At 41.2% G+C, this 20,434-nt stretch overlaps 2 protein-coding genes across 2 annotated transcripts; both read right to left on the reverse strand.

Annotated features, from left to right (window-relative positions):
• Positions 1-250: 250 nt before the first annotated feature.
• islr2 (immunoglobulin superfamily containing leucine-rich repeat 2) lies at positions 251-4,604 on the reverse strand. Its single transcript, XM_035157657.2, has 2 exons — positions 4,239-4,604; positions 251-3,632 (listed from the first exon to the last, which is right to left on the reverse strand). Exon 2 carries the CDS (start codon positions 3,621-3,623, stop codon positions 1,491-1,493), a length of 2,133 nt encoding a protein of 710 aa, XP_035013548.1. The 5' UTR covers positions 3,624-3,632; positions 4,239-4,604; the 3' UTR covers positions 251-1,490.
• Positions 4,605-10,185: 5,581 nt separating this feature from the next.
• On the reverse strand, positions 10,186-19,666 carry sema7a (semaphorin 7A). The gene is made up of 14 exons (XM_035157460.2): positions 19,293-19,666; positions 18,841-18,980; positions 17,971-18,012; positions 17,769-17,864; positions 17,064-17,166; positions 16,786-16,896; positions 16,369-16,511; positions 14,569-14,747; positions 13,603-13,711; positions 12,862-13,057; positions 12,583-12,695; positions 11,868-12,013; positions 11,654-11,712; positions 10,186-11,557 (listed from the first exon to the last, which is right to left on the reverse strand). The coding sequence occupies exons 1-14, from the start codon at positions 19,411-19,413 to the stop codon at positions 11,148-11,150; spliced, it is 1,968 nt and encodes a 655-aa protein (XP_035013351.1). The 5' UTR covers positions 19,414-19,666; the 3' UTR covers positions 10,186-11,147.
• Between the last annotated feature and the right edge of the window lie 768 nt (positions 19,667-20,434).

The raw sequence follows: 20,434 nt of genomic DNA on the forward strand, positions 1-20,434 counted from the left end.
TTTATTAGAAATTATGACATTAAAATGCTCCCCATAATAAGAAGCACAAAAAGAAAGGCATCAGAAATTGGCGACTACACCACAGATTTTTTTTTTAAAGCCTTATCTGAATCAATATCAACACTATTAAATTGTCGTATTTGGATAGCATATGTTTTTTAGATTAATTTAGAAAATAAGGATTTTTTAAAACAATGCGAGCTCTGGCTTTTCCGCTAAAGTCAATGACAGATCCAGAAAATGTCCTGCATAGTTTTCATCTGTTTTATTAATTTCACGTACATAAAATGATATCAAAAAATCTCAAAAGGTCACGGGGTTTTCTGTTTTTACAACATAGTTCACAAAAAAACTCACTATGCATTGGAATTACAAGACATGTGAAGCCGTCGTGACGCACACACACGCGTCCTCCATTTAGACTTACCGTCGTAAAAAAAACCATCGGAGTAAATTTCATTTCACATGGCTTTACATCACATGTTGACAGCAACATCTACAGTCCTCTATAGACTACACTAAGAAACCACACAAGGAAATTACGTGTGACATGCCATGGACACGTTCATTCGGAAAAAAGCGAGAGGAGGCTATTGGCTATATCATAGAAAGCACCCGTCGATTAAAGAGGTCGAAATCGTTTGTTTTTTAAAGCAGAAAACGTCACGTGAAACAACAGTTTGTTGGTAAATAACCCGGGAATATCCCGTCAAGCACAACGCACCAGAAAGTGAAGTGTCCCTTTTTGGAGTCACAGGACAGTGGGCAGGGTGCTGCCGTGCGCAATTACGCCGAATGCAAATTTATCCGTCTGTAATAAATTCCTCAAATATTATCATCACCACCACCATCGTCTTCATCATCATCCAAATCGGTTGCTACGTTGGACGACCGAAGTGGAGTCGGAGCACCGACACCTGAGAGGATGTGTGAGAATTGTTTCCCAATAAGAAAAGGTTCAGCTTTGCACAGAAAGAGCACATTTTCCCTGATGTCACTTTATTAGGAATGGCTTTAAAATATGGCACATTTTTGTCCTTTGTTGCTTTTTGTGATCTTAAAAACTGTGAGTATATTTGTATAAATGTTATTTTTGCCTTAACATTACGCACAGCTCTCCGCGCCTCGCCGCTTGCGCACTGCGCGCCGGTGCCCAGCGCTGTCTGTCCTGCGGAAAGGGAACGAACACTTCGTGGCTTTCCTGTCGCTTTTGAGCTCTTGATAACAAACGACAGATTTGTGCTTGCATTGTAAACGCGTGTTACTCGTTTTAACCTTACAGTAGACTACAAATGTCACATGAATCAATTCACGATCTCGGTGATTGGCGGAGTTTCTGAGGTATAAAGAAAAAGAGAGAGAGAGAATTAAAAGTTCCACCTCTTTCATCAGGCGTTTTTCACGTGTGGTAATGGTGGGTGAGTTACCTGCTTAGATGTAGGCTATTTCAAAGCAAAATATTTTACATTGCACCCGCACAGATCCGCGGCTCAGCGGCTCGGCTGCTTGTAGTTGCCGTTGATCTCCTCCGAGATGTTGACCGCCTCCGCGCCCAGCGGCAACCTGTCGCTGTACTCAGACCCCATCTCGAACTCCTCCTGGTTGGTTTTGGACGAGGACCCGGGGATGGACTCGGTCACCACGCTCCCCTCCGCCTCACCCTCTCCGTCCCCTTCCTCCCCCTCGGCCTCTCCATCCCCCTCGCTGGGGTCGAATGTTTTCTCGGACTCCACTAAAGACGCCCTGCGATCAAAATCTCCGCCAATTTGTTTCTCCATCTGATCCGGGTTGTGCGCCTTCATGATCAGCCTGTAGGTCTTCCCTTGGTACTTGTAGAGCAGGTGGCAGCAGGTGGCCCCCAGCAAAGGAACAGTGGCCAGACCCAGAAGGAAAATGCTGACAACAACGATGATGAGGAGGGAGGGGATCTTCTTCCTGGTTGTGAAGACAACTTGGACTTGGCAGTCCTGCCCCCCATAGGTGAGACAAAGTGTGTAATTGGTGCCAGGCTTTAAACCATGGAAGTGGTAGGCATTAACCCCCTCCTCTATGTTGGACCACTGAACAATGGAGTGTCCATATCCTGTGTTTATGCAGAGGTAGAGCATGTCCAGGGTGGATTGACTGGACGAGCCCTGGTACAAACCTATCGGCTCTTTATTCACTGTTTCCTCTTTTTCACTTTGACTCAGATGAAGGTTGGATTTGCTGCTGGGAAGCTGCAGCGGATTCAGCTGCACTTTGGCCTCCGTCTCCGACACCTCTAACGCAATAACACCAAAATCAAAGGTGTACTGCTTCAGGTCGTCCAGGCTCAGGTTGAAGGCGTGGTTGGAGATGTGTTCGCTGCTATCTCTCACTCCGCACTTGCTCGCAAAGGTGGGGTCCTTCGGGACGCCATCAACCTGCGCCGTGTCGTCTGTTTTGTCTAAGGAACCTTCCAGACCCTTTGTCTTCTCATCAGGCTTGGTCCAGTTGATCACTTTGTTTTTGGGGGTCTTTGAGTCTGTGGGTTTTTTACCAGATGGATTGAATTTGTCCATTTTAGGGTCAGGTATTGAGTTGCTGGTATGTTTCGTGGTTCCTGCCACAACCACTCGAACACTGCTCTCTGCTCTGCCCAAGTCATTCACTGCAGAGCAGCTGTAGTTTCCTTCCTCCTTTTTACTCAAACGAGGGATGATGAGAGTGCCATTTCTAAAGACAAGGAATCGATTATTGGTTGTTTTATCATTAATTGGCGCATCATTTGTTTCTACAGTGGAAGGCAGGGGGAAGAGATAATTTTGATTTCCTGCTATCACCTCCCAAGTGAGTTGTGGTTTGGGGCTTCCTTTGGACTCACAGTTTAAGATGACCAGGTAACCCTCATAAAGCTCTGTGTTCTCAATGTTGGGCTCGTAGGTTATAGCGACAGTTGGGGCCCTACAGTCCAGTTTAGGGATGTTTGTAACCATTGAGCCCTTCATGTGTTCGGGGGCGTCACATAGAATTGAATTTGGATCGGGAACAGAGATCTTGGTTGTTGAGATCCAGTCCCTGAGCCATTCCAGGCGGCAGGAGCACGTGAAAGGGTTGTTGAAGATCTGAAGGTGGGACATGGCGGAGAGAGCACTGAAGGTTCCCTGCACAATGATGGTAAACTTGTTGTTGTTGATGCGCAGGGACCTCAGGTCTTTGAGCGTGGTGAAGGCATCCTTCGGCAGGTTCACCATTTCATTGTTGTTCATTTTCAGGAGCTGCAGGGCGGTGAGGTTGTGCAGATCCTCCCATGGAAAGTTCACAATTTTGTTGTAACTGATGTCCAGGTTGCGGAGCTGGATGAGGGGGGCCAAGGTGTCCGTCTCTATGGTAACGATCTCATTGTGGGCCAGCCAGAGGGAGGTGACCTGGGTGATGTTTATGAAGCTTTTGCTTTTCAGTAACTTGATCTTGTTGGCGGAAAGGCTCACGGTGGTCACGTTGGAGGGGAGACCCAAAGGTACCGCCAGCAGGTCCTTGTAAGCACAGTCGGCAAACTGGTGGGCGAATTTGTCTTGGCAGCTGCAGAGCTCCGGACAGCACTGCACAACGCCAATCATGACAGTCCACAAGGCAACGAGCTGCAGGAGCCTTCTCGCCATTTTCTGCACCTGCAAGTATCAATTACCAGACATTAGCCAAACAAAAAAAATATCCACATGAACGTCCATTATGTCCATTATGCCAAAATGTAATGTGGAAGCTTTTATCTCACATCAACTCAAATGATTTTTAGTGGTAGTGGGTTAAGAGGCACCACAAGGCAGAGAATGACATTACAAACTAATAAAATCCAAAAAGCTGAAAACAACAACACAATATGAACACATCCCCTGCTGCTGCTGCCACACAACCAGAAAGCATCCCATGCAAAGTTTCCATTTCTCCAAATAACACCACGAAAATAACATGGACAGTTTTAGCTGAGGACTTGCGTGCACTTTACAAAGCACATGCATGCACATATGGTGAGTATCACATTTGCAGCATGTGGTCTCTCCTGCTCTGAGCCCGGTGCAGACACACCGAGTGTGTGTGGTGTCCAAGCCTTTGATTTAAACACACTTTATCCCAAACAAGAGTTAAATATCAACACTTTATGCTCAGATGCCCTCGTGCGATTTTTTTTTTAATTACAACTGTCCCACAGCTTAGATGCAGCTCCTGACCGGTGTTATTAGTTTTTATTCTAAGGAGTAACCTTAGAATCCTCTTACCTTATCTTAGGTTAACTTCAATCCAAGCGTCTTATAAATCACCCTCTGAGTTTTTACGCTCCTCTGAAATAAGTTAAATGATGTAAAAAAAGGGAAAGTCCTCGTCCTCCTATGTGGTGGATCCCTTCACATGACTCCTGCGGACCGGGGCAGCGCTGCTGAAGGGCGGTGGAGGGCACATTTTTTTTCCCGGTGAGTCGCTGCTTGCAGTCCGTCGTGCGCTTTTTTTTTCTTCCTCCCCTCTCCAGCGAGTGTGGTCTCCACTGCGCGTCCACGCAGCCACGGAGCGCAGAAAAGCAGTCGGGAACGCGCAGCCTCACCCATCTCTCTCTCTCTCTCTCGCTCTCTCTCGCTCTCTCTCCCTCCTCAATATTAAAGATACAGAAGCTCCGGCTCCTGCAGCCGCAAAGACAATTCATAATTCAGGATGCGCATGTTTAATTTATGGCGCCGACCCCATCCTGTAATCTTTGACCTCATTCCTGCTGCCTATTGTCTTTAACTACAGAGGCAGGCCGAGAGTTTCCAAACGCATGATTCCAACATTTAAGTTGTGCAGCTCGAGTGCGCACACACGCAGATCTCTGCAGCATTGTTTTATTAGAATAACAATTCCACTGAACAAACGAAAAGAGGCTGAATTAAGACTCTAAAGAGAAAAACTATTACGCAACAGATTCTGATCATTTAAATGCATTTCAGAATCCATCGGTAATATGTAAAACCCAAATAGATTTACAGCCTAAATCGTTTTAATTCAAAAACAAAAAGTGTTATTCTTAATCATCTTATCCTGAAATACACTGTGCTCCCTCTCTGTATTTATTTTGTGATTAATCCACTTGATTGTTTTTAATTTTTGATTTCGAAGGATCGCCCGTGATTCATGTCTATTAATTATTTAAATCAACATCATTAGTCATTAGAGTTACCTGAGTGGTTGAGTCATTATTGTTAGAGGAGACGTTTTCTGCTGAAATGCTGCCATCGTCTGGTGAACCACAGTATAGCTCTCTCTCTCTCTCTCTCTCTCTTCTCTTCCCTCTCTCCTCTCTCTCTCTCTCTCTCTCTCTCTCTCTCTCTCTCTCTCTCTCTCTCTCTCTCTCTCTCTCTCTCTCTCTCTCTCTCTCTCTCTCTCTCTCTGTGTCATGCAATTCAAACTGAACACCACTTGGCAAAATCAAGGAGCAAAGAATTTAAGATTCTAAGGAACAACAATATATTGGCATCTCCTGCAGCTTGAGAGGCCAGTTTAATGATTCAAAGATATGTTCATAAATCTTCAAGTCTGAAAACTATTTTTATGTTTTCAATGTTTCTTGTGTTGTTTTTAAATGTGACCCCTACTCCCTGACCTGTGGAGTATGTCATTTCACTCCCATCTATGCTGTAACATGTGAAAGTGACAAATAAACAGGAACCAGAATCGGAGATGTGCAGGAAAACTGTTTTTGTTTGCTGGAAATTAAACCGTTTTTTTTCCTAACATGCCTAAAAGGATGGGAAACCAAAGTCGCAGACCTCATACCGTGTGAAAATGTATTTCATGCTATATTTTAAAGTTAATATGAGATGTGTGACTCTAAGTGAGACAAATCAAATGTGTTCCAGAGTAACAGTTTCTTTTAAATATGAGATAATGTGATAATGTAACTAAGCTTTATATTCCCTGCATTCATAGATTTACTGTATAAGACGAGTGAGTGTTCAGTGTTTTAATATGAAATACTCAACTAGACTCAGGAGACTTTTTAGAACTTTTTGTGAACTTCAGATTATGTGATTTGAGTTTTTTTCATTTGGCTTTTTATGTTGTGGGCTTTTGATCTGGTCTAATTTTCTAATTCTTGAAATTTTGATATTTGGTTTGATCTTGTAATCTTCTCGTGTTTTGAAGTTTTTTCTTTGAAGCTTCTTGCCTTGTGTGTGTCTTTCTTACTTTGCTTATTGTCTTGGTCTGGTTTCCTGCTCCTGTGTTTGTCTGCACCTCCTCTAATGTGTCACGCCTGAGTTCACATATCACTGCCTCCTTCAATGTGAAGTCTCCATGCTCCGCTCTCTCCTCTGTTAGGTCGTCTGTTAATATCCCTTGAGCTTCCTCTGGTTCGTTCTTTTTGTTGTCTGCAGTTTTTTGAGTTTGGACTTTTAGTATGCTTGTTTGCCTGCTTGTTTGCCTACTGTCTAACATGCCTGATTGTTTGATATGCCATGCTACTACTATGCTAATACACACGTATTAATATGTATTGTAGTCATACAAAAGCTCAATACTCTGTTAAGGGGCTGACTAGTTAATATTAGATGTTTAATTAATTCCCTCTGTCCCTCTGTCTGATTGTGAGAGAAACACAATCACTACTAATAAAGTGGACAATGGGTACTTTAGAGTTAGATTAGGTTTGAAAATGTTTAAACATCAACAGTACTCAATGGTACTGGAGGTGCTGAGGCAGTGGGGTAGATTCAATTCTGCTTGGGCAACATTGGGGCTTGGATCAGCCACTTGATAATATGTTGTTCAGCAGACAGTGTCAGTAATTAATGAGTTGAACTGTTCATCAAACTTTCAAAGTGTAAAGTTTAACAGTTCACTGTTCTTTTTTGGACTAATTATATCATCTGATGTGTTAACGTCAATATTCATGGGATTTTCAGTGTGAGTGTGAGTACTTATATAAAAAATGTTGCATTATGGATCATAACAGTGGCGTTTCTGTTATGTTCTGATACCTCGAAACGACACACACCAGAAGTGCAAAAACCTTTGAAGCATCTTCCATTGTATTCTCATACACAGCAGTAATTATAATCTCAGCAGCATTTATTAAAAGATCCCCCAACACCATGGACATAATTGAGATACACAATTAACTCAAACTGCTGAGGCCTCAAACTTTGAAAAATGACTTGATTTAGTCCTTCATCGCTTATATTACATTCACTTTACATATTGAACCTTAACTGTCAAGGTTTGATGGTTAAAGATTGTGGTTGTCAATATTTCAGTCCTGTGAAACGACAGTGCCCTCTGCTGTCAGAAACTGCAGTTACAGACACTATCATAAAATCATCCTTATAAATATCAATATTATTGTAAGAGTTGACACTTCAGGTAAAGTTAAAGTTCCTTTACAGTGTCGTCTCTACTCTGATCAGAATACAGGGCTTCAGTACTGACTGAAGAGCTCGTGGTTGGGAATTAGGTTGCCCTAGTTATGTTTGTAAACATGTTGGTCTGGACAGCAGTGACCTCTGCTGTTGGCAAACAGTAACTACAGATACAATTTGTATCATTTTTGTGTAACTAGTGGAGTAGGAAGTTAGTAGTAGTACTTAAACCTTTCACTGAAATTTAAGTACAAATAGATACAAAAAAATGTACTCAAGTGAAATCAAAGTATCATACTAACGATTCTACTCGAGTAAAAGTAGGTAAATACTTGCTTTAAATGTATTAAAGTAAAAGTACTTGTTGAGTGTTGCCTCCTCCCCTATGCATCAGTCTACTACATCATTATGCCCACTCTGATTGCATCAATGAACCAATTCTAAATTGAACTAAAAAATATATAAAAACAATCAGGACATGTAAAACAATGCTTTGCAAAAAGGTAATGCAGTAGAAAGTACAAATGTTTGCTGATCTATGTATTGAAGTAAAAATGAAAAGTACCTCCAAATAAATCTACTAAAGTAAAGTCCAGATACATGAAACACGTACTCAAGTGCAATGAAGTAAATGTACTTGCTGTGTATAACCAACACATTTGTTGATGTGTTTACACACATATTTGCGATAATGGGAACTTCCTGTGTTGGCTTGTGCTTTGTACAGCTGCAGTGTTTGTAATAGACTGGGTGTGGTTCCAGTCGTTAAAATCATGAATTGTTTTTGTTTGGTGATTATATTAATCTCTCATTCCTTCCACTAGAATTTCCTCTCATAGAGGCACAACAGGAAAACCTGGATCTGTAAACTATGCTCCGCATTGGGGATCAAGTTTTTTTTTGCACTGATATCAGAGACCAGAAGCTCAAAGTTTGAATATCTCACAGATTAGACTCACAGCTCAGTACCAGCCACAACCAGGGCTGTTGAGAGGAAAGAGATACTGAAGTATTTTAAAATAGACCTTCAGAAAATCCAATCAGTGATGCTTAGCTACCGTATGAAGCCAAAGGTTGCCATGATACCATGTTATCCAGCAGCCTGAGCAGAGAGGGCCTGGAGGTAATTAGACAGGGTGACTCATGAGACAACACGTAGGGACACCGCAGACAAATTTATGGCATCTAAAAAACAACAACATGCTTTAAATCCCTGTCTGAAGTGCAGGCCGCGTAGACACTTAACCACAGGTATCGGGTCAGGTGTCGTGTAAGCTCGTGCTTAAGCCTGAGATGTCATGATCTTCGTTAAAGTGACCTGAGGCTCCACACAAACAGAAAACAAAAAAAGGAACAGCTACACAGCATGCAGAGCCACCTCTTTCTCAGCCGGGACGAAAACAACTTGCAAAATATGTGTTGTTGGGAGTAGCCAGTGGGAGGAAAACATATTTAGCTGTCTGTCTAACGTGAAGTCATTGCATTACAGAATGAAAACATGGGTGGATGCAAGATTTACACTAACCGACATAATAAAGTAAGGGCAGGGTTTGGTCATAAAACAGAGAGGGAACACGCCCAGATGATCGTGCTCCATTATTTTTATCCTGTTCATGACATTCTTACTAAACTAACTAAAATGTTAAATGTTAAATATCTGAAAATATGAGTTGCTGTGTGGATCCTGCTCTTGGATTTGGTGATAAACAAATATAGACATGAGAAGTTCTCATAAAGTGTCACAATTAGTTCATCAGATAGAAAAATCTGACAAGAATCTGCAGGATTTCCACCCAAGTGGCTCTGGAGTGCATGATCAAGATGTCCTCACTTGGTCGACCTGAGCAGGGTTGAGACTTTAGATCCAGGAAGATAGATTACTGTAATTACAGTGTTATCATTACCCTGATTAAACTACACATGGTTTACTTTAGGGTGTTAGATCTGGTGAAGGTATGACGTACTAAAGAAGAATCAGTTGCTCTCTCCAAACTATGTACGAGTGGAGCTATGAAGAGTAAGGAAGAAAAGTTATGAATATTATGATTTTTCAGGTCTTATTTCTTTTTTAATTTCATGATCATGACATCAGTAATGTTTTCATACATTTTGAAGCAATCAGTGAACAACTTACCTGGTTTTTACTGTCAGGAGGAAACATTGCTTGCACTTATAAAATATCTGATATGAAACTAGATTTAGTAATAAAATATATATCTTAATATAATAAGATTGAACCAATATTTACATAATAAATATTAAGCTCAATAGTTATTAAGGAGTCTTGCATTAAAGGTCCAGTGTGTAAGATTTAGGTGAAAGGGATTTATTTGCAGAAATTGAATATAAAATAATCTTAGGGATGTTTTCACTAGTGTGTTTCATCTAAGTTGTACAAATTGTTGTTTTCTTTACCCTAGAATGAGACCTTTATATTTAAATACTTTATATTTACATCGGGAGTGAGTCCTGTCTACGGAGGCCGCCATGTTTTTTACAGTCCTCCAAACTGGACAGACTAAAAACCTTTTGAGTTTTTATGACAACTGAAGGCTGCCACAGGTTCTCTTCCATGTTTTGAAGTGGAGGGTTAGGTGAGGGCATGCTGCAACATGCAACTTCACCACTAGATGTCGCTAAATTCTACACCCTGAACCTTTAAAGTGAGACTATTGCAGAAAAGGTCAAACGTAGTTCTTCTTACCAACGATAAGTAGAATTGAAACAAAATAAATCACACCACTGCTCACCTCATTGCACTTTGATAAATATTAAATAATATTAACACCGCTCTCACCAATTGACCCATTTAGCATTAGTAGCTGCTCTTGACCACAGATAATGTTGATCCCTGTTTCTGTATTTTAATAGAACTCAGTGACATTTACATGTTTTGGCCAAAGTTGATGTGGAAAGTGAAACAAAGTGCCTTCCAGAAGGAGGTGTACATTTTTCAAGCAGCTCGCTGACACTGACTGTTAAAACCATAGACTGTATGATGATGGACGACATGAAGGCTCCCGTGAAGTAAAGCCAAAGTGTCCTGATCACCACCTGGTGGTTGGCTGCTGTCATAAATCTTTCCTCCTCCATGTTAGTGGATGGCAAATGGACCAATTATTACAAATTGTTCCTGTCATTTTATGTAGTTATTATCTCAAGTGATCATTTTCCAGTAAGTCTGCTCTTAATTAGTTATTTGATGCTATAAAAAACATCATGATTGACAGCTGTGACTGACTCACGATTGCTCAAGCACATGTAGCGACGGGACCTTCCTGATTCATCTCCCTTCCTTCATCTCTACAGCTCTAAAAGCGTTACCGGGATATATTTTAGCTTTATTTCTGGATAGTGGGAGGAAGTAGAGATGACTCACCCATCTTTATATAAAGCTTAAAACAGTGGGAGGGGTTGAGCAAAACAGGGACATTATGTGGAAATGTCTGGTTGCCTCCACCCTTTGGGCCGCTGTGGCTCAACGGGTAGAAAGCGTTGTCCTTTAACCAGAAATTCGTCAGTTGGATCCCAGTCTTCCGCATGCCGAAGTGTCCTTGGGCAAGATACTAAACCTCAAATTGCCCCTGGAAGTTGCACCCTTCTCATAGAGAAGGTGCTGCCCATAGATGCACAGTGTGACTGGGTGAAGGGAAATATGTTCTGTAAAGCGCTTTGAGTGGTCATCAAGACTAGAAAAGCAAATACAGACTATTTAACATTTACTTCCCTAAAGGGGGCACAGAGGAAATTCACACAGGAATATGACATTTTCCTGAGCTCTGCTGATAGAATAAAAACTAATTAGTGCAACATTTCTACAGCCAGTCCTAGAATGATCAGTACTGTCTGTGACACAGCAGCCGATGCATCATTTATGTCATGAGAGCTATCGCTCCCCATCTTTGTGTCTGCGATCAGTTGCTCCGTAAGGTGATATTTTTTCACCACTTTTGTGTAGTCTTTCTCTTTGGAAACACACTCGTAGGCGCCGTAGTTCTCTTGTGCCATGGCAGGGATGAGGTGCAGGCAGTTAGACTGCATCTGCAGACACGGGCTGCTCTGGCCTCTGTGCTCCCAGGTGTAGACAGCGTGGTAAGAGTCTATGGGGCACGACAGGTAGAAGGGGACACCCAGGGGAACTGAATGAACTGCTCTCAAATTCTCCGGTGATGAATCTATATCCCGTTTGGTCCGGTTTACTTTCATCGGTTCTACAAGAATGAAAAAAGATAAAATATAGATGTGACCTTCATTTTTCTTTTTTATGCAACATGTAGCATGAATGATAACAAGATCGTCATCGTTACCTTCTAAGGATTCAGAGCAGACAGTTGTTTGTCCATTCATGATATTTTGAATGCCTCCACTGTGAACAACAACAAAACACACAATGCCGTTTTATCTGACAAACATGTAGCAAGTAACTTTGTTGTTGCCCTGATGATCCGTTTTATACTGTAAAATGTTTGAGTCTCCCTCTCTAGTCTAATGAGTCTTGTTATGAACATTGTCCCGACTTACTGAACAGTCGAGTTGCATCCAAACTGGGTCCAGGCACAGTAAGGGTCCCGGGCCAATACACATTCAGCACAGGAGCTGTTGTACTGCTGACACCTCTGCAGGTCCATGATGGAGATTTTCTCTGAAAACCCCACGACTAACTTTTTCTGAGCAAAGAAAGACAAAGACATTATTTCCCTTTAAGCCTGCATTAATAGCTTTTTGTTCAATTGAGTGCAGTGCAATAAACGCCACATTTCTTTCAATTCAGCAATAAGTGGCCTTTTTGCACATCTAGCAGCTTTGGAGCAACATTAGCATTCATTTGACTTTGGTTGCTTCATGCAATGTAAGTCCAGGGTACAGTATGTCGCTTTCCTTTTAGCTCTGTTTTTGGTCTCCACCAGCTGACTCTTGGGTTAAATGCACCTTCATGTTCACTAAATTGTTGCTACTTTGTCTCTCTGTCATTTGTTGCCAGACATGTAGCCTACAGAGGATTTTTGCAGAAAACAGTTCAACAGGGAATAAGACAGACGAGAGCCTAAAGACTGAACTGAAATAGTAGAGTTGCCAGCCGTCACACCAGAACAATAACTTGACAGATGCACATTACTACAAGCTATGTCTCACATAATATATTAAATTGAGCTGTCGTTAATATAAAATAACAAAAACCCTACTGACAACATTGCATTTTGGGGCATTTCGAGGTGACATTGAAAACGAGCTGTACCTTTTTGGAGTCAAGTTTCATTGATTGTACAGTTGAACTGTTGGAGAGTTGTGTTTCTGAGATGATAAAAGCTTCAGATCCAGCCTCAAGGATTTTATGGACCTTTCCGGAGTCTGTTGGAGCAGCACACAAACAGAAGTTGGACATGTTATTTTGGGAGTGCTACGTTGTATTATTAGCCCATTGTTTCTAGCAGAGGTTATAAACAATGATAGGTGGGTCAATGTGGAGGAACAGGATTCAAAGCATTGTAGATTGCCTCCGTATAGAACAGCTTACCCGTGGCTAGAAGCAGGACGTTATACTTGTGCTGGTCCACGGCTTGAACTTGGTCCACTGCTAACTTGGTGTAGTTGTTTCTGCTGATATAAAATGGAGCTGTGTATTGCACAGAGTGAACCCAGTCAGTCATCTCCGGGTAGTCCTTCACCATTTTGACTGTGGGCAGTGGCAGACTCTTGCTGTTTTTCACACACTGAAAGATACATGGGCACAAATATTTTTCAGTTTCTAAATAGTGTGTACATAGTAAGACATGGGAATATAAACCAGGAAGCTCAATTCAAGCTGTAATGTAATGTCTTCAGGTATACAAAAGTGAAGGCATCTGAGGTGTTAGAGATAAACATTACAAATTAGAGATAAACATTTACTTGAACTTTGGTTGTCTTTATCAAGTTTATCCTCCCCGTACAAGTATGTGTAATCATTGAGTCAGTAAATCCTTTGCATCTGCAAATCTTTCATATGGGCCCCTTTAGTTCCTTAGTAACAGGGCTGAACTCAAATAGACTTTATGTAAAAAGAATTCCAAAAACAAGAGATGGAAACACTGAACCACAATGGATGTGGAGACGAAATGTAGACACATTTTCCACGTCTCCACCCCTTTATGTAACATTAAGTTTTTTTGTAGCTTACAAGCCCACTCAGACACATAGACTGCCCACAATAAAGCCAAAACAAAAGAAGAAACACTCTTTGACTGCACAGCAACATAAGAACAAAACAAACCCTTACTGTTCCTGGCCTTGGTTTGGGAATGTCTTTGTCGTAGCCTTTGAAAGTTGAGTTCTCAAATATTTCTTCAATCTGTCCCATGGAGTAGATGCAAACTGCTGTTGAGTTCCTGCAAGATAAAAAATACAAGTGAGGGTTACCATTATAAGCGGAATATTTCAGGAGTAATGATTTCAGTTTTACAAAACTTTTTTAAAAAAGGGTCCGAGAAGAGGCAAATAACTTTTATGGAACATACCAGACTCATCCTCATCAATCAAACTTTGAGTATCTGACATTGTTTCCACCTCAAACATAGATGTCCTGCCAGTTTTCAGAGGCGTGATCAAGTGGTATAAGGGCCGCTCCCTTGGCCAGGGAACAAATAGCTTTTCAGGCTTTAATTCAGTAAAGCAGACCCCACTAATGACAAGCATGTGAACACACTGCTGTTGCTCTGATAGATCTTTGTCCAATCTGATCGGACAACCCTGACGATAACATCTGCTTGGGCTTGGAGACTACAAATTAAAAACAGACAACCTGCCTATATATAAGTGCAATACTAGGACTAGGACTAGTAGGAGTATCCCTGTAAGCAAACAATCAAGTACGACAAGCACAATGATGAAAAAGTGTGCATCTCCTATTATGAGGTTAACGAGTGGTACTGGAATGAAATAAACACGAATTGTATTTGTGGGTCATTAACAGCAATGTTAACATCTGACCTCAGGAGCACATCCATTCATTTTTTTTCTCTTCTAATTGAACTGAATTGGTCATGTGGAAAACCTACTGTTCTTGGCATTTGTTATTCATAATAAACATTCTGCACTATCACTACACCACACAGTGTAGGTCAAAACCCTCCGGCCAAATTTAACTTTTACCAAAATGCTGAGCTTTCAGTTTGAAGTGAGAGCCCTGGTGTGTTGCCAGGGTTACTGCTATAGTTGCAATATAAAGGAAGGGAAAGTGCCGAACCAGCTGCTTGAGAAAAGCGCGTAGACTCTGGTGTTGCGCCAGTCGTCAGCGTGAATCACAAAAATGTCAAGGAGACGGTTGAAATACAGAGACTCGTCTGGAAACCCACAGACGAGACGGGCCTTCAGGAAAGATGTCCACATGTTCTGGAAGAATCTTTTGGATCCGCCTTCATCCACCTGCACAAATAGTAGAGCTACATTACAGCAGGGAAGATGTCCTTTCACTTGCAAACTGAAATATGTCAACTCAGGGTGAATTGATATGGTATAAAAATGTGACTGCTTTTAGGCCAAGTCTTGTTTTGCACAGATGTCAAATTACAAGAGGAGGGACTGAGACCAACACACAGCGGTTCGCCTGTACTCCGACATCAATCTGGTTTACTGCTTTAATTATGTGCACACTTGTCAAAGCCTGGCATTGTATCCACAAGACTATACCCACAATATTTCCATTACCCTTTGTTTTTCAGCACAGCGCATACAAATAATTCATTTCATCTCATATTATCCACGTCAGCCCATGATATGAGCATATCCATAAAACACAGTCTACTGATAAACCTGTAAATAGTGGCTGACCTTAACCATTGTCCCTGCAAAGATTAACATCAAACATCACTGGTTTATCAGTAGACTGTGTTTTATGGATATGCTCATATCATGGGCTGACGTGGATAATATGATATGAGCATATCCATAAAACACAGTCTACTGATAAACCTGTAAATAGTGGCTGACCTTAACCATTGTCCCTGCAAAGATTAACATCAAACATCACTGGTTTGACAGATGGGGGCATTTCCATTGTCTGGCAAATTCAGAACAGGTTACTTTGTGAAACGCAGCAGACACGCTGACAGAGCAAAACATTTTTTACGGTATTACACTGAGAATATGTACTGATTACCACCTACAGGTAACATACGTTGATTACGATATGGAGCTTGTTATTTTTCAGAATTATCAGCCAATATATATATATATCTGCAGTTTTTGTCTTATTGCTCTGCTAGCGCCCCCCAGAGGTCGTGCTTGTCCTTCGCATACAATCAAACCAAAGTGCTATGAGCTACAGGTGTGCAGATTGACACCGAATATTGATAATACCAATGCTAAGTCCTGTTATATACCGATGATAGCACCAGAGGGATCAATACCGTAGACTGTATATAAAGTTGGACAAATTGACAGTCAAAAGTGCAGCTAAAATCATCTACATTGCCCCCTGGTGGTTGGCTCCAGTTTGGGTCACAAAACCAAGCCTTCTCCATGTTCGTGGATGGAACATGGGACGAACTTAAGAGTCAAAGTACACATCGAATGCATTTTTCTCGAAGATCGTATTTTAGGTAGCTCTTGGCTGTACGCCATGATCACTGCTGACCGAACTCTGGCTACAAATCACATCAAAATTTCAAAACAGTGGCACTCGTATTCAAGATGATAAAGCTGTAACGGGAGGAAGTGCAGACGGGTCGTTTATCTTCAACTGATCTTTGGTCAGTACCATTAAGACTCATCTGTGGCACATTAAATCACACTTTCTTACATGATTGGTTGATTCTTGTCCTGGGATCAGATCAATGCGATCACATTTTGACATTGAACATGAACACTGTATCTTCATTACTAACATTTTCACATTTTAATAAGCGATCTCCTGGTATTGACCTTTCATGTTACTTGAATAAGACTTGGGGTGACTATTAGCTTGATTACTGGAGCTGAACTAATGAGGATTTAAGCAGCTTAGAAGCCTAGCAAGATAAGAGCTTCACATCATCATCCAGCATACCTTGCAAACTCTGGCGACCCTAGATATCCAGGGGTCAGCCTCTGGGCTGTGGTCCGAGTTCTTTTCCCGGAAAAAGATGTAAATCTTCTCTTGGTCTGGGTCTTCAATTTGCTTCACCCAGGAGGCAGAGATGAACGTGGGCTCTGTGGATAGAGGAGGATATGTTTACCAAACTGTAATGTTGACAGTACAGTGCAAGACCAGCACACAACATGACGCAAATGCTTGGACTGGTAAGACAAGGTAATTACTCTGCTCTAAGCAGTAAAGGACAGTATGGTCTATATGAGGGTTAAACTGCCACATTAAATGATAGTAATCAGATGCATCACATTTAATTATATTTGCTGTCACACTGCAACACCAATGAACTTTAAGCATAGTCATAATTCAACATCATAAGCTGACTTCACCCACCTGACACCCAGTTGTCATACATCCAGACATTAGCTCTTTTGCCAGCTTTCCTTCTGAATTGTAATGAACTTCTATCGGTATCCACAGAAGCTGCAGCGTAGAGATCCCCGTCTAAAAATAGCAGAGACATCACGTGTAAACGAGCACAAATGTCCCCTTATTCAGTATATTTATGTGACTTGCCAACTCAACTATCACACATGATTTAATATTGTTACATAAGCCAGCACCACATGAAGAGTCACATGAAGCACACAGCTGCACTGCATAGTACGTACCGACTGTGAGGGACAGGGAATTTTGGGTGTACACAGGTGGAGAGATCCCCGTTCCCTCATAACTCTCCACTATTTCGTGAGATTGATTGTTCACTGATGAAAACTATAGAACCACAGACAGTTGACAGGATATTGTGATGGTTAGTTGTGCACAACTGTGATGGAAAAAATGACCAAGCACCCAACACTTGCCACCCAACACCCTATAAATTATAAAAGACGTTTGTTAAATGAAAATTTTATGTGCATCGCAGCCACTTCATCGGTTCCATGCTTCAAAGGGTCCCTTGTTTCACACTTTTATGGTGTTTTATTGGAAGTTATGATACCCATAAGAAGATGTATTTGTGGTTTTAAACAGATAGGGCCTTCTGTATGAACTCTGAGTTCATTTTGTCTGTATTTGTGCACCTTTTCTGAAAGGTTTCTGATCCGGAGGAAGCAGATGAAACGGAGCAGTACCATCGGAAATTGTGGTGGGGCAGTATTGATGAGAATTCAAGCAACTGTATATAAAGATGGAAAACATCACTGCTCCACTTATGTGAAGCCTAGATAGCTCATTTAAAAGGTGGTGTGCATTTCCTTCCACAATATTTATCTAGAACCTATCGACCTGCTTTAAAAGACATGGACATTTTACTGTCTACACAACATGTCACAGACAGAGATAACATTAAGTGTAACTCCAGTGCAAACACTTACTAGTTTCCAGCACTGTGGTTTGAGTCCATTCGTTCCACAGACAAACATGCTGTCCTGAAACATCTCAATAACCGTGATGACGTTTTCACAGGAGCCCTGCGACACAAAGGTGGTTCTTTTCAAGTTGTAACACAGAACTGATTCTTTATTTCACTTCAAGATTTCTTCTAATAACACAAATCATCACTCTCTAGTTACCAACCTCTTGGCACATCTTTTGGCCTGATGTTTTCAGAAGGAATTTCTGCAGGGGGAAATCAAAAAGAGGACAAATTAAGGTGTATTAGCTTTGAATGAGACATTACAAATGGAAAATTAACATTTTACACAGGTCTTATCACTTCCTAGCCTATAAAGAATCCTGCACTCAAACAAATGGAGCTTTTAATGATTAATTATGAGGGACAGAAAATGACAGTATGAATAAATAAAGTCAGTTTAAATACATGTAAAAATACATAAATATCCTTTTTCATTACCAAAATGTATTTATTTTTCATTTATTTATATATTTAATTATTTATTCCTGCATTCATTCATTTATTTATTTCTACTTATGTCATATGAAAAACCTTGAGGTAAGATAATAAATAAAAAACCTCTATCCATCTTTCTCAGGTCAGCTAAGGTTTATAGTTTTAGGACCAAATTCACTCAAGAAAATTGATAGTGGAAGACCTCAATGCTCCAGCCACAGACGGCTATCCATCAGTGAAATAAAGATGTGTGTGTGTGTGTGTGTGTGTGTGTGTGTGTCTGTGTGTGTGTGTGTGTCTTACGGTCAGAGCCATTATAAAGGCTAATCAATACAACAGAAGAGGCCATATTACGGAAACTCCAGTATATCATATGTCAATGTTTCCAGTTCACCACCAGCATTCAATCGTCTATTTGTATGGGGCTTCAGACGGAAAAAGTGAACAATGGGCTGCAGCCATCTGCTCCAGTATCATCTGATCATGAGCAGCTGAACCTCATCAACGGCTAAGCGTGTGATTTATGTATAAAAAGGACAAAAACTAAATAAAAAAGTTCAAAAACTGTGTTTTTTAACTCTGGAACATGCACCCACCTCTTTGATGTTATTGTCATCCATGTCTAGTTTTAACACAAAGTCAGTGCCTCCCACATACATGTCCGCAGAGTCCTCGTGATAGTAGAGGACACTGTGTTTCTGCTGTTCTTGGTATTCAAATCCACCTCCGACTGTACCTGAGGGGGAAACACATGAAGGGTCACATTATACTTCAGTAGCTGGGAAGCTGTTAGTGCAGATCAGACTGATCAGTGTCAATGACAACAACATGCTGTCACATCCAAACAGTACAGCCAGTGTGATCTCATCCCCGAGGAAGAGGAGAGATGGGTCAACCCTAAACTGATTAGCTTGGCGGGCTTGGGAGAGGATTTGAGGATTGACCCCTGTAGCTGATTATTCTGAACAGCTTCTATTCAACTCAGTGGTTTTTTACATCTACACGTATATTATGGCAGGCTGAATGGATCAGAGAGAAGTGAACTTACCTTTGCTCAGAAGCCTTGGAGTGTTTTTGGACCCAAGCCTCGGTGCGTCCTTCATACCAACACTCAGGACGAGCAGAAAATCCCTCGCGAGCCAAATGTATATTACAACAAACCGCCTCATCTTGCGTTTTAGATCACGAGCGTGTATTATTTCTCCACCTCGGGGAATGAACTGTGATCAAACTATCGTGATACTATCCCCTGCGTCCCGGAGCTCTCCTTCCCTGATCGACTGTGCAGACAAATGTGCTGTTTTAACGTCCAGCAAAAAGAAATCCTCCAAAGAAATTAAAATCACATCGCAAAACACTAGAGTTAGAATAGCCGTCCGCAGTCCGTGGAATGAGCCCAAAACAGTGAGGATGCTCCTGCAGTGCGCCAGTGGAGAGAAACGAGAAGTGGGCGTGGACTTGAGATCGTTAAAGTCAAAATGTCATAGTGTACAATTTGACAGGTCACAGTATCACATACTGCGTTTCTCTGCAGGGCACTTATTGATATGCAAGAAAGAAAGAAAGAAAGAAAGAAAGAAAGAAAGAAAGAAATGCAATGATGGGAAAATGTTAGGTCTATAAACTAAACTGTGCACATATTAAATGTGCAGTGTGTCCCACGTATCGAGTGTGTGCCTCATTTTGAACTGCCCTTAAATATTTTTGCACGAGTAACATATGAGATAAAGGAAACCAAAATCCTCTTTCATTTAGATGCAAATGTAAAACTATTCGAAATCCCACTGAAAAGATAAAACACGAGCTGATTGCTTGAGTGTGTGACAGGACAGTCTAACGTGGACTGTTTCCAGGACCTATTGAGTCACTCAATGACATGAAGTTTCCAGAGTGACAGATATGTTTCCTTCCCCACTGTACAATACAACCAAATTGTTCCCCAGAAAATATACATATTCAAACACTAGCATCAGTCCCTAAGAGGGATACATTTACAGAATGACACTCTTTTCTTTTTAGCTTTGTGGCAACGTTATTTAACACAAACTTGTAGAATTGAAATCTTGACTTGCTTCGGCTAAAGTTGCCCCAACAATTTCTAAAAAGTTTAGATTCACCAACAGATTTTTTTTTCACAGTGAAGTGCACTTTAGGGTTTCACTCACACATCACTGTCATCTTCCTCCGTGG

Source organism: Hippoglossus stenolepis, chromosome 5, assembly GCF_022539355.2.
Source record: "Hippoglossus stenolepis isolate QCI-W04-F060 chromosome 5, HSTE1.2, whole genome shotgun sequence".
NCBI lineage: Eukaryota > Metazoa > Chordata > Actinopteri > Pleuronectiformes > Pleuronectidae > Hippoglossus > Hippoglossus stenolepis.

Bases quoted from the DNA above. Each gene is read 5' to 3' on its own strand.
- islr2 (XM_035157657.2), bottom strand. From the start codon at position 3,623: ATGGCGAGAAGGCTCCTGCAGCTCGTTGCCTTGTGGACTGTCATGATT.
- sema7a (XM_035157460.2), bottom strand. From the start codon at position 19,413: ATGAGGCGGTTTGTTGTAATATACATTTGGCTCGCGAGGGATTTTCTG. The intron at 12,696-12,861 runs GTAAGCTGTTCT...CTGCTCCAACAG, and splicing joins CGTCCTGCTTCTAGCCACGG to ACTCCGGAAAGGTCCATAAA. The intron at 11,713-11,867 runs GTAAGTCGGGAC...TGTTGTTCACAG, and splicing joins GGATGCAACTCGACTGTTCA to TGGAGGCATTCAAAATATCA.